We start from the raw sequence: 14,935 nt of genomic DNA, 5'->3' as shown, positions 1-14,935 counted from the left end.
TCAGTCTTGGCTGGTCCCTGAAGCGTACGATCACACCGGTGTGATTAGAACTTTCAGTGCGTCACATCATCAATTGCTGAATTTAAATCCGCTTTCGCTCGGACGCGCTGAGCACCCGACTGCAAGCGGCTACTCTACTATAGGCTTAGATCTCTGCCACAATTCTGCGTGCGAAAGATCATATTTTGAGAGCACAAAAGTGCATTTTGCACTTGAGTTTTGTTGAGATTATGTTCGTTTCGCAGAGAAAAAAGTATTTCGAGCGCACGAAAATCTATTTTGACAGATTGTGTAGGTAACTATAAAGTTTACTCTGCTCTTCTCCCAGTTTACCGGAGACCTACTTTAACGTGTTTCGGTAGGAGAGGATGAATTTGCGTGTTGTAAATCCCACAGCTCGGATTCAGCGCGAACTAACATAGCGGCGCCCGTCACCCGGTATAAATCAAGTCACGCTGGGGGCTCAGCTAGAATATTTTAAACTCACGTGCGAAGGTAGGGGTCATTTTTTAGCATTCTATACTTAACCTAAGTCTCTGAGAACCTGACACCTGTACTTCTGGAGACTCCAGGTAGGTTGCAGTTCTGGAAAATGGTGGCGCTGGAGACTAAATGGTTCCTGGTGATTTCACACCTAATTCTTCACCTTAATTCCTAATTCTTTTGCGGTTAACATGTATCTTTTCTTCTCCACATGTTTTTGACTGACCCTGCTGACCCACTGAGCATTTTTCTGTCCAATGGTTATGCATTAACGTTGCAATTTTCTGAGTTAAATCTCTTTTTTGGCTCATTTTATCTGTAAAAGAACATCTGCTTAATAAATATGCACACCTGAATATAAGACATTTTTCACTTCCAGCCTTCATGAATAATTATATATCAATTATAAATTATTAAATACAAGATTAGTAGTAGTTATTAAGATTGATGTTGTTTGGAATTGGTCAAATGTGCTTGGAAAAAAATATGATCAGAATATCAACTTGCATAATAATTATGCATGCACTGTATTTTTCCTCTTCTGCTGTCGAGGTAATGCAAGGAATGTTGTGATTGGTTGTCAAGGCAGCCAATCAGAATTTAGCAGCCTCGTCTCTGATTGGCTGGAATTGTGGCATATTGTAACACTGGGTTGTGTTGAGCAAGCAAGCTGATGGGATTTAGAGAGCACTGAGGGCGGGCATCAGGTGAGCAAGCTAGTGAAACGTTGCACGTGCAAAAGAGAAGGTCTGCCCACATCAAAAAACTTATTTTAAATGCAAAATAGATTTTTGTGCGCTCAAAATACTTTCTTCTTTGTGAGACAAACATTTTCTCCACAAAACTCAGTTTGCGTGCGTGCAAAACGCACTTTTACGCGCTCAAAATATGATCTTTCCCACGCAGAATTGTGGCAGAGATGTAATCCCATACTACTCTGCCGTCTGTAGCCGTGCTTCAAGCACCTAATTGCTACATCAAGATTGGATCTGACTGGTTATGTTTGGCTGTGATTGGTTCATGCGATAAATCCCGCCTCTTGTGTTCATGCGCGTTCTGCGTTCGCGAATCAGTCTGAATGAATATGTTATTAATGTGAAGACTAATTTAAAAAAGTAAGTAAACAACTCACATACTTAGATATATAATCACTTTGTTACATCAAAATGAGACTTAAAATGGCCTGAAAACATGATCTGTGGGAGTTTAGTGAGTAATCAGCTTGGTAAAATTTAAAGTAAATCTGTGTCTGTGACAATATTTACCGAGCTTTGATTAGCCTACTGATTAACCGAAATAATTCAAAAATAGTTAAAAGTTAACTATTAAAAAGAATAGCTGAACATAAGTTCACAAATAAAGTATGTTTAAATTGTTACTGCCTTCAGTTATTATTTTGGAATAAATGTGAAATGCTTAAAAACACTTAACTTGATGAGATTCATACTTCGCTTTAATAAACAGGATACTGAGTATATTTTTAAAGTAAAAATATAAAATGTAATTTTTTTCTGGTTGTGTAAGTAATGTTTATTTAACCAAGAACATGTGACTGGGACAGGAATTTACTTTTTTTTTTTTTTTTTTTTTAAAAGGACTTTGCCGCTTCATTTTAGAACACTACCGCACCCCACTGAGCTGGAGGTATTACCGAACTGCCCAAACATGTGAGGGACTTTGTGAATTTAATTCTGAATACAATTCTGCAGAATTTTCTGCAGGCACAGATTCTAGAAGAAAAGAATGAATCAGTATGTTTTTAACCGGTTTTGCTGGTTAATTCAGCCTCATACCACATTACCACTTAAACGGAAAAGCAGTCTTATAGGATTACAATTACAAAAAGAAAAGATGATAAAGGAACTGGTTACATTAAAAAACAAACTTACATCTGTTGCTGATCTTAATCACTGTCTTATAAAGACAACCACACTGGGAGGAAATAAACTCACTGGCTTCTTTTTTTTTTCAACTTTATTTTGTAAGCAAGACAAAGGCAGTCATAAAAAGAAGAAATGAAAACAGAGATTAGCCCATATAGTGGTTTAACACAAGCTCAACATACAGCTAGAAATACATTATGTAAAATTACTGCTACAGCTAACACAAGGAAGAAGATGCTGTGTTGTGATGGGTGGGGGGGGGGCACTCATCAGTATCAGGTTACTGTGAATGATTATGTTACATGCAAGTAATACACCTAGATTGGTTTGAAAGCCTAGTTTGTGCAGTAACCATCATTTAGGTTACAGGTTACATTGTGTCACTAATTTGAATGCTGAGAAAGTCAACCGAAAACATCAAAAATATTTTCTCAGGTTACTGAATTTTCTGTGTTTTATTTTCTGTATTTTGTTTTTGACTGAATGATCAAATTATATTTATGAAATGTATCACTACCTCTGTGTGAGCATAGTTTTCATTCGACTGGATTCTTGGGAGAATAAAATCTATAAGCTCACTTGCTATTCAAGGGTGATTTTACCTGTTCAATACACAAGCTGGTTGTGGCATTTTTTCTTAGTGTTTTTGAATTTCCTACATGTCTCTGCAGGGTCTTCGGTTTTCTTCAGTAGTTTTCAGGTAGCTTATTAGGATTCTCTCCTCAAGTAATAACTTGTTTTTTATCTGAAGCTTGATTTCAATTCGGGGTTAAATGATTTAAACCTATAGTTCAACAATAGTTATGGCTTGATGTAGGATTGATGCAAGCTTTGATGTACAGCTTATATCTAACAATGTGTCTTTTTCAGTTTCAGATGAGGATGGATATGGAAGCAATACAATCATTATTCTCTCAATACTGATTGTCATTCTTTTTGCTGTTGTGATGTTTTTACTATTAAGAAAACAAATAAAGTCCTACCTATGAACCTTCAATCTCTTGCCATTATCACTATGGCCCTTTCTGGCATGTCAAACCATCATTACTCCAAAATAAAACTTCTGGCATTGCTTAGGGCATTGCTCATTTAAATATTAAATGAGAATAAAGTAGTAGAAAAAAATGGTGTACTTGTGGGAATTTTAGCCTTTATATCATGAATCCTTAAATACACACAAATATTATTGATGATCCATGATATATTTTGTTTAGGCTGTACTATCTTAAAACAGTACAATTCATCAAAGCCGTTGCATATGCTGTCATCATTGCAGTCTCCTCCCTATTTATTGCTAGTTGAGGACAAGTGCCTATTGAGAACAGAGAATTTATGCATTTACTGTGTCAACACAGACGGCTCCAGAAAAAAATCCTTAAACGGTCAACAGATAATACTGTAGTTTCTAAGATGATCTAGAAGGATGTTGCTTATTTTAAATAGGCGTAACGATGGAGTGCAACGGTTGGAATGTGGGCGGTTTGGCTTGGATTTGTAATGCATGGATGGCATGACCAATATTTTTCTAAGCCCTTTCTTGTTTGTTATACAAAAGTTAAATGCTCCTTAAATGCTAACCCCCTGCTTACTATGGAAACGCTAAAGTGTGTTTAAAAGTGTGACTGACCAAATCAACTGGCTCGGTTTGGCTCCCCCCCCCTCAAGGCTCAAATGTCAAGCTATGCCTTTGCATGTGATAACCACAAAAATGCAACAAGATGAAACATGCATGCAAAGCTTTACACACAGCTAGCCTCCACACTGTTAGCCAAACCACTGAGACTAGAAGTGTTTGAGATTGTCACATCAAGATGGATATTATTACTATATCTCACAATATAAAAGAACATAAAGGCATTTAAAATTACTACAAAAAGCATTGAGCTTTAAAACCCTGAAATTCTATTAAACTGGTTTGTAAGCAAACATGACTATCTTGCCATAACTTACATTGAGGACACAGTATATGGATATATTGAAAATAATTTACTGTATGTACAATCAGTTATTTACAGGCAAATAACCATTACCACGCAGGCACTATTGCAAAACTTTTCTAAATGCTGGATTTTTTGATGCATCCTAATACTTGTGAATAAACTGAATAATGCTATTAATATCACTGACCACATTGATAATTTTGCACCATCGTAATCACAATGTGCTGCAGTGGTGGGCTAGTCTGAGATCACAGCAATTTTTATCTGTTTAAAATGTCATTTACTGTGTGCTGTGTACACTAGTTAACCTTTAGAAATGTATGCCAATGAATTGTCTGGAATTCCACTAATGGACAATGTTTGTAGACAGTATATAGGCTACAGAGGCTGCTGCACACATATTTAAAAAAGGAAAAACACTCATGTCTAAACTTTACTTCTAGATTATAGTCTTGGAGAAAATCCAAACATAGGCAATAAAATGACCAAAAATGGCCTGTTTCTGATATTTTAGAGTAAACTCAGCACTGATAATTATATTAAAATTCCATTCCATAGTCTATTATGCAGCACTTGAACAGCGTTTGCGAGTAAATTTTCTGTCATATTTGCAGTAATATGAAGATTGTATAAAGTAATGTTTATCATTAACAACACTATGAAAGTGAATATCAGGTACAACAACGGCAGTGCAGCCATAGATATCTAAAATATTTTAATAGTTTTTTATAATTTTAAATGTTTTATGTATAATTAGTATCAATGTTACGATAATTGACATCAATTACAAGATGCCTATAATAGCCTATATAAAATATTTAAATAGCTTTTTATAATTTAAAATGTTTTATGTATAATTAGTATCAATAGCCGCTTTTCCACAATCGAGCCGAATGGTTCTAAGAACTGTCAGGTACGGTAACGGTTCCAGTTGTATTTACACGTGAGCCTGGTACAGTGCAGCACGATTACGATCCGTTCTCGGCCCGGAGTGCTGAGCCATGCTGGTAGAGTGGTGTGCGTGACGTCGCCACTCTGTTGCCTGGCTACCAGTTTCTCCATAGCTGGCTAAGGAGGCACTATTTGATCAAACAGCCAAGTAAACAGTTACACTACATTCAATAAAAAAAAATGTCTGAGACAGTTGTCCGTCGCCAGTGGCATGCATATCCCCTCAGCATTTGTTGGTATACCCCTCCTCGCCTTCTGTTTATTTTATTTTTCACATCAAGAGTTGTGTCCTTTTTTCTGTTATTTAACTAAGTAAATATCAGACAAAAAAGGAATCCCAAAAACAGAAATATCTGATCAATCGTCCATATCGCTGTTTACATTACACTTGCATTACCAAGGCAACGACTGACGCATTTGTATTACATTTCAAAGACAAAGCGCTCCGTTATCAGCACCACAGTGGAAAATTAAACTGTATCCGTGCTGACTGGCCCGGATCGGCACGGAATGGAACGGTTAAGCAAAGAGAACCATTCGGCCCGATAGTGGAATAGCGGCTAATGTTAGATTGACATCAGTAGTGCCCTTTAGAACGGTCTCTACCGTTGCGTCGTTGACGCTTATGGAGCGGACTGATCTTTTTAGGTGGATCGGAGGAGAATGCTGTCACTGATGATTCTAGAGGATCCTGACACTCTTCTCCCCAATGGGTTATTACGAGCCGGCGGAGAGCGAACTGATTCGCATTCTCACCAAGCCGTGAAGAATCTTGGCTTAGAATGGGCGTCTCGGGAAGAGCCTGCCCGCAGCCGTTTAGACAAATGATGCCTGCTGGGCTGTCGTCAACGAATCTCCTGCTAGAGACCGGTGCAGTTTTTCCCGGAAGTTCACAATGAACTTACCGAGGCGTGGCACGCCCCTACTCGGTGCATGTCCACTTTTCTATTTCTGCCGCCCTCCCCTCTGTTGACGGTGTTAAAGTAAGAGGATGTGGCAAAAGCTCCCCTTAGAGAAGAGAAGGTCACTGCACACCTCTACCCGCATCTGCCTGGCAGATTTGCAAAGAGCTTCACTTCAGCACAGAAGTCATCGCAGGTCATGCGCCACTTCCTGCCTAAGGAAACGTCATTCAAACTGGGGACTTCAAGTCCCCTCAGGGCTTTCCAGAGGATGCTCGGCCTCATGTCGGCTGCTTCCTCTGTGATTCCTCCGGGCCTGCTTCACATGCAGCCCCTCCAGTTTTGGCTCAAAGCCCATGTCCTGTCCCATGCTTGACGCCTGGGACGTTTTTATCTCAAGGTAACCCACCACTGCATCAGAGCTGTGGCCTCTTGGAAAACTCCTCACCTGTTTCAGTTTTTCTAGCCCTAAAAACCTTCCTGCCGGCCTACAGGGGCACCATGTCCTGGTCCATTCGGACAACATGACGGTGGTTGCCTTAATCAATTACAGGTGAATTATCTATCCCTTCACAGGTTGGCTCGATGTCTCGTCTTATGGGCACAAGGCAAACTCCTCTTGCTGAGAGCAGTTCATGTGCTGGGCAGACTGAACCAAGGGGCAGACATGCTGTCCAGGGACAATGTGGTTCCAGGAGAATGGAGACTACATCCCCAAATGGTTCAAATGATCTGGTCTGTCTTCGGCAGGGAAGAGGTGGCCCAGCGCTCGCCTGTATGCCTTCCCCCCAGTTGCCCTATGTGGCAGCCATCGCGGCAAATCATTCACTCGTGGCTGGCCTGTCAGTCTGCAGAAACAACCTAGTCGTTAAGTTTCTGAGGGGAGCTCGGCGATTGAATCCTCATCGCCCTCATACTGTGCCAACTTGGGACTTATCTATAGTCCACAGGGCGCCACGAAGTCCTCTCTTTGAGCCGTTCCAGTCGGCCGACTTGAGGCCCCTATCTCTTACCGCTTGGTCAAGCGAGTGGGTGACATGCAAGCACTGTCAGTCAGTGCTTCCTGTCTTAAGTTTGGGTCTAACGACTGTAGAGTCATCCTCAAACTGAGACACGGCGATGTGCCAAAAGTGTTCTCCACTTTTTTTGTTCCAAAAGTGCTCTCCCACATTCAGAGCACAAGTCATCACAAGTGAATTGGTGGGTTTTTGTTAAATGTGAGCCAAAATCATCACAATTAAAAGAACCAAAGACTTAAACTACTTCAGTCTGTGTGCATTGAATTTATTTAATACACGAGTTTCACAATTTAAGTTGAATTACTGAAATAAATGAACTTTTCCACGACATTCTAATTTATTGAGATGCACCTGTAATAATCCCATGTTTGTCTGCTACAAATTAAAGTATACATTTAATTTTTCGTAAACGGTGTAAAATTTTATGTGAAGTACAGAGGGTGCTGCTGTTACTAAACTAAAACTTGAAGGGATAATTCACCCCAAATTCACCCCATGAAAACGATAATTTACTCTGCAGCCACATGTCGTTCCAAACATGACTTCTTTCTTTCTTTCTATTGAACTATTCCTATATGTTCTGAAAAGCAAGTGATGTAAATGTTTGACTTTTTTTGTAAAAAAATGTTAGAAATGTAATTTCCCCCATCAGATTCATTGGCTTTCCTATTAATTTACTGACAAGAGTCTAGAATACCACATTCAGACATCATTGTATATTTCAGAGCTTGGTAAAGCAAATGCCTCTTCAAAGAATGCAGGCCGGTACCTGTGTCAAGTGAGCAATTCTAAAGGGACAGGAAAAGCACGGACAAAGCTGGACTAAGAGGGTATGCTGGACATATAGTAATAAACAGAAACAAATATTTTGTTTTTGTTTTTGCCTTCTTGTTGTTATTATTATATCTTGGAGAAAATGAGAACATAATTAAACTGAAAGTGATGGTGACTTCAACAAGGTAACTGATCATATTAAATGTATCTTCTTTACAAGTATCTGTATTTGAATATCTGCAGATTTGTATAGCAAATGCCTGTGAGTTATACAGTCTTCCACACCTATGGTAAAGACCTAACTCTGAACTAAATTCATGTTAGAAGGTATTCACTATAGAATGGGGTGAATGGTGATATTAATATTCAAACCTATCAAAATACAAGTAAACAGTCATAGCAGCCATGACAACATTTATTGTCCAAAATAAATGTATGAATACAACAAGGTGTTCAATGTCTCTGTGAAAGTGACACTGAATATATGCTATATGATTAAAAGGATTTAAACATGGTCAAATGAATTAAAAGAGCTAAAAACAGCTGGAGGTATTACCAAATAACTCAAACATATGAGGGGCTTCATGAATTTATACAATACTGCAGAATTTGCTGCAGGCAATCTGTGTGCATGAGGTCATGTTTATGATCATAATGGTCCATTGTATATTAATGGAAAAAAATGCTTCACATCACCTCAGAAGAAAAGAATGAAACAGTACTTTCTTTTTGCTTGTTAATTTAGCCTCATGCCACACTACCAACAGCATATAATGTAGGTTAACAAATAAAATAAAAATAGGAGGAAATGCATTCAGTCTTGTTTGATTTATTTTTTAAACCCATTTCCTTTTTTTTTAACCAAGACAAAGCCAGTCTTAAAAAGATGAAACTGAAACATTGATCAGGCCATAGTCATTTAACACAAGCTTTATTTGCTTAATAAGCAGCCACATAAAATTCAATTACTGCTAGAGTATGTGTTGTATTAATGCATAATTAATGGATAAACTAACAGATGGATAAACAGATGCTGGGTTGTGATTTGTTCTAAATGTAGTGTGGGGAAAAACAGCCATCAGCATCAGTTTACTCTGAATGATATTGTTTGAAGCGAGTCATACAACTAGCTGGTTTGAAAACCTACTTTGTACAGATTTGTTGTCTAACCGTCATTCAAGTTACAAGGTGTCATTGTTTTGACTGCCAAGATTACGTTTAGTAAAAGAAATTCAAACAAAAACATAAAAAACATTTTTCCAAGGTCACTGAGCTTTTACCCCGTTTTTGTAATCATGGACTGAATAAACAAATCATGTTTGTGAAATTTATCACTACCACTGGGTGAACAGTTTCCACTTAACTAGATATTCAGGAGTTTCATGAAAGAAACATTCAGTTTACCCGCTGCTCAAGGGTGACTACACCTTTTCAATACCCAAGCTCATTGGGGCCTTTTTTATGGTGTTATTGAATTTCCTACATTGTCTCTGCAGGGTCTTCAATTTTCTTCTGTAGTTTTTAGGTATTAGGATTCTCTTCTCAAGTAACCTGTGCCTCAAGCTTGACCTCAGTATACTAGTGGTAAATCAAACCCAGTTTAACAATATTATGGTTATGATGTAGGAGTGATACAGGCTTTGATGTACAGCTTACATCTAACAAATGTCCTTTTCATTTTCATTTTCAGCTGTCATTGTATTTTTGCCCATACAGTGAAAGTCAGGGGTTTCCAGTGTTGTTTTGGATCTCATTCATTATGTGGACGAAACAGCTGAAAACTCAAAGATATCTTCTTTTGTGTTCCACAGAAGAAAGTAAGTAATGTATATATATTGTCCTTACAAACCCTTACATAAACACACACATATTACTTATGGTCCATGGTCCAGCTTGATGATAAGCTTATACTGTTCAATTCATCAAAGCTGTCAACATGGCAGTCCCCTCCCTATATTTATTGCTAGGAAACATGACTAGAAAACAGAAATTTAGGATGACACATATCTCTAAAGGCTTACGGACAGAGTGCAACGGTTAGAATGTGTGTAATTATGTTTGACTTGGATTTGTAATGTAGGCATGGCATAGAGCCCACCTGATTGTCTGCATAGTTCTATTTCTGCTTTAGGTATAAAGTACAAACTTAAACATATGCAGAGGTTCAGTGTATTACTTATGTCACAATAAGTGATTTTAACTTGTTCAGTACAGAATCATGTTTTGCAGTGGTTAATATATTAAATATTTCTTTGACAATTAAAAGTGTGAGGATAATAAATGCCATGTGATGGATTTGGTATAAAAAATTATTTAAAAATTCACAATGGTCAATAAATAAAAAAGCAGTAAAACGATTAGGAAATGACTTTTGGCAGATATCTATATGACTCCCACTTACAGACTCTGGCATTTGTTGACGTGTAAATTATTTAGAAATACATTATTTCGTAACATTAGCACATTTTGCAATTATATTCCGTTTATGCAAGAATAGGTTAATTAACATTTGCTCTGCTTGCATTTCATGAATAAGGCTAGTAATGTTTAGCACAAGTCTAAACATGCATGCAGACCTTTTGGGAACAGCTCCAACACCATTCATTAACTTTCATGGTTCATCATAGCGAAGATCTCTGCTCGTTCTGCTTCTGCAATGCTAACCAAATGATGCCAATGACCAGAAGAATGCAAACCACTGAGAGGACAGCAAGTACAATAATCATATGGTCTGTGGTGTCCTCATCTGAAACAGAAAAAGATCATTTGGTTTAATATGTGGCATTTGTTTGATAGTGCCAATTGTCAAATCAACGGTTAAATCCAGATCCAAATCTAAATCCAGTATTATAATCACAGCATATAAAAAGGCTACAGTGCTTGCACAAAATCATTTAAACTTATTATGACACACTGGATATAGGATAGGATACTATATACTGGATATAGTATATGTATCTCTCAGAGGACAACTAACCATCATTATGCAGGATAATATTTAATATAGATAATATTTTTTTAATAAACTGAATACTGCTTAACTTTTAATATCACTGATCCTGTTGACACACTGGTGGGCTAGTCAGAATTTTTATCAACTCAAACTGGCACATCCTTTGTGCTGTTTCAATGTATGCCCATTGACATAGAAGGTGTCTCCACTAATGGACAATATTTTCAGATAATAATTAGGCTACAGAAGCTGCAATCATAATCTGCCAATGAAATACCGCAAAATATCAAAGCAGCTGCCATGATTTCAAGTAAGACACAACGCCTTTTCTTGAAATATATTTATGTTTTAGGAAAAACCCAGGGCTGCTAATTATCTGTGTTTCCCAACCCTGTTCCTGGAGGCACACCACAATATGATTCCTGATTTAATTCCTGACTCATCAGCTCGTTAGTAGTCGAGACTACAATGCTGCATCCGAATATGCATACTTTCCTACTATATAGCATGCGAAAAACAGTACAGTATGTCTGAATACAGAGGATGACCTCCTAATTATGGGGTGGTCACACTACACTTTTTGTTCCACTGACTTTCATTCATACGTATGCAAAGGTGGGAGGTCAAGGTTGGTGAATTCACATCACGTTATTAAGTCATGTGACCAATAGAAGATAGGTGTCACATTATGACCTCTCAGACTTCATATTATAAACGTTGTAGTGTTCGTAGAAATTTCATGCGTTCATGCTAGTGTGAGCGCAGCATTACTCCAAGATTCTTAAGTGTGCATCTAGAATCACATCACTATCCAAAGAAGCTACGGTAGCGATGTGACGTACCTGTTGCTCTACATCACAGCCAACATGGTGGATGTAGCAGTCCAGATTGGGAAACATTAATTTTTATGCTAAACATAATTTCATATCTAGTAGTATCCTACCAATCAATACTGTAGAGTGCAACTGTGCACGTCCACTTTTTCGCCAAAGTAAATTTCCCATTCATTTTACCACAGAGATTTAATAAAGGCTTTGTTTAATAGTTATAAGCAATAAACCAAACCAACCAACCACGTGGTGCATTACAACATTACAAACTTGAAGCAAAAAAGTATCTGAAAAATCCAGGTACAGGACTGTTTAAAGGCTTTAAAGAAGAAAGAACTACAATTCCTATGTAGCACTATGAAAAAGACAATCAAATAAATACAATAAAGAACTGATCCTAAATAGTCACTGGAATTACTTTTCAAAAACAAAAATAAATTTTTATCTGCCATTTCTGTAAAAAAAACAAAACATGTATGATCAATAAAAATATCAAATATTTATTTTATTTTATAGGTTATGTCTATGCTTAATGGGAATGGACGGGCACTAAAGTGCTCTTTTGGCATGATTCGCTTGTCACAATTATCTGACTGGTGGAGATTTCTCGGGAGAATAGTTTTTCACCTGGAATTCTGCTGTTGAACGTGATTATGTAAAGGATAATGTGGGCTGATGGCTTTAACAAAAGCATTTACCACTAACTAACAACCTCACAGCTCACAGTAGGTCTGTCTTTAAAGGCTTATAAGTTATTGTTAAAAATATCAATTTCCGTATATGGAGAAAATTACTTCTAAATTACTAGAAAAGTTTTACTTCTGGAACCCTGACTGCTGCATTCTATATACTAAGCATTAACATCAAAACTTAAGTATAGGCCTTAAGGATAGGCCAATTAAACTATAACCTACAAGGGGTTAGATCAAATGGAAATGATTGTTCAAGCCCATAGCCCACAGGCTATCCCTAAACCTAACCATTAAATATTACTGGTTGATAGGATTGCTGATAAAGGAACATCTCATACTTGGGTAAATGACAGTAAGTCTGATTTTAATGTAGACAAACCATCTAAAAACACAGATTAATTCTCAGATGAACAGCTTTAAATTGCTGTTAATTGACTTCTGGTTTTGAAATGGGTGTAGCCAAAATAATTAACAGTCTCAGTTTCAGCACTGCAGAGGAAAGACAAAACTGCTACACCCCAAACTTGTTACCAACACCCAAGCCTCTTTAAATCCTACACCACTTAATTAATTTAGTTTGCTTTTGCATTCTTCTACATTAGGAAAAAGTGTACAAATACAGTGAAACCAAAAATTATTCAGACACCAAATAAATCTGTCTGAATAAATTTTGGTTTGATGTATGTTCAGAGGCTCTATCACTAACATCAGCATTTCATAACTAGAAAAATCATGTCTATAAGTGTAACAATTGAATAATTGTCTTACTCTTTCCATAATTATTTGTGGTTGGGTAAGTTTAAAATCCAGCCTAAAGCAGACAAAGGAGTTCTTTGTTATATAGCAGGAAAATTATGCCAACAAATCACTTAAAGCAAGTCAAACATGTCTTAAATACATGGAGTAATGAATAACATCCCTCTAACCGCCACCTTCTCACACACATATTGCACAAAGTAAATAAAGGTATTTACCATAGCTGAGGAACACTGGTCTCTGCAGGTTCTGGTTCAGGAGGTGATTCTTTAGTGTAAATGTGACATTAACCACTGCCTTCTGGACCTCACAGATGCTCTTTATGAAATAAAGTCCATCTTCTATTTGGTCATGGATCTCCAGGTAATAGCTGAGGTTCTGGTTGTGTTCCCCCAGCCAAATCACCTCAGGTTTGGGAAAACCTTCTGTCTCAAACTGCACTTTCAAAGCAGAGGAGTTTACAAGGATGCTTAACCTGGGCTCAGAGTAAAGAGCTGAGAAAGACAAACACAATCAGCTGTGCTGTGTTGAAATGTACATCGTAAGTTAAATGTACAGTGCAATTGATCTAATCAATAAAGTAATGTCTATATAGCTGATCAAATGTTTTATAGCAAAGCATAACTAGAACACTCTATATATGTTCACTGGAAATCCAAATGTTTTAAATATATTTTTATATTTCAAAGTTTTTTTGTGACGTGAGAAAGCTGAAATATGATACACCCACAACAAAACCACAGCAAACATCATTTTTAAAATTCTCAGGATACTTAATCCTCAAACAAAAATAAGATAAAATGAAACGGGAAGATGAATGCTAATTTGTTTACAATTACCTTTATCTGTGTCAAAATTCTGATTTAACAAACCAAATCATATGAGTCGAGCTGTATGCTTTTGAATCACAAAAGTACTGACTTGAACGAGTCATTTGTTTGACAATTAGACTACTCTAGCCTCTGTACGTTTCACATTGTAAATTCAGTGTGTAGAATAAATGTGCAGGAAACACTGGCTACGTTTACATGCAACCAAATAATCCGTTTGTAATCGGATTGACGGCTCAATCGGACTGAAAAGTCTTCATGTAAACACCTTAATCGATCCGATTGAGGGTAGGGTAGGGTAGGGTAGGGTGGGGGTTGTTGCCAGCTGCGGGGGAGTTATGAATGAATGAAAAGCCTTTGTCTGTGTTCACTCCGTCTCGAATCGCGCTCATGGAAAGTGCTTGAAAAACAGTGTCTCTTCTGCGGCTGGGTACGCTTTTAACTCGTTTTTTTTTTTAGTTTTGTTGGGGTGGGTGCCCTGGAGGCTGGTGCAGGACTGGGACACGGGAAATACCTCCAGGGCAGATCAGGCAAGTCCAGGGTGCCATGGCGGAACAGGGAGCTCAGGGAACCATGGCGGAGCAGACAGTTCAGAAGGCCATGGCTGGACAGCCTCCGTGGCCTTGGCCTCGCCACTCAGCCCGGCCACTACGGATGGTCTCTACTTTCACTCAGCGTTTGTAAAATGGTGCAGTTCTTGTTTTGGATTCTCATCAGACAACTGGTTTTAGGTGCGGGGAGGAGCATTTTTACTGCGTGATAAATATGAGCAGCACGGCACAGCGGTTTATATGTATATTTATCCATAAATGGATACATATTATTTCTGCTGTTAAAAAACAAATACAGAAACAGTGTAGGAGAGTGGTTATTATGTGCAAACAGTGAGAAACTCTATATTTGTGCAGTGTGCGCATGTAAA

The 14,935-nt window shown here is 37.8% G+C and overlaps 2 protein-coding genes across 2 annotated transcripts in view; one reads left to right on the top strand and one right to left on the bottom strand.

Moving 5' to 3' along the window:
• Window positions 1-3,355, top strand: part of LOC107675516 (V-set domain-containing T-cell activation inhibitor 1-like) — a gene marked incomplete at its 5' end in the record, with an annotated part of 7,499 nt that extends 4,144 nt beyond the window's left edge. The window contains one exon of the mRNA XM_016469904.1: window positions 3,243-3,355. Coding sequence (XP_016325390.1) covers window positions 3,243-3,355 — 113 coding nt within the window. The remainder of the gene's footprint in view (window positions 1-3,242) is intronic.
• A 5,461-nt stretch (window positions 3,356-8,816) lies between these two features.
• Window positions 8,817-14,935, bottom strand: part of LOC107675586 (CD276 antigen-like) — a 12,189-nt gene continuing 6,070 nt past the window's right edge. The window contains exons 3-4 of the mRNA XM_016469994.1: window positions 13,402-13,677; window positions 8,817-10,698 (exon numbers count right to left, since the gene is read on the bottom strand). Coding sequence (XP_016325480.1) covers window positions 10,574-10,698; window positions 13,402-13,677 — 401 coding nt within the window. The 3' untranslated portion in view covers window positions 8,817-10,573. The remainder of the gene's footprint in view (window positions 10,699-13,401; window positions 13,678-14,935) is intronic.

The sequence above is a fragment of the Sinocyclocheilus anshuiensis genome, unplaced genomic scaffold (assembly GCF_001515605.1).
Source record: "Sinocyclocheilus anshuiensis isolate Anshui unplaced genomic scaffold, SAMN03320099.WGS_v1.1 scaffold1097, whole genome shotgun sequence".
Classification (NCBI taxonomy): domain Eukaryota; kingdom Metazoa; phylum Chordata; class Actinopteri; order Cypriniformes; family Cyprinidae; genus Sinocyclocheilus; species Sinocyclocheilus anshuiensis.
The sequence above is the reverse complement of the archived record's forward strand: the minus strand, read 5'-3'. Positions and strand labels throughout refer to the sequence as shown.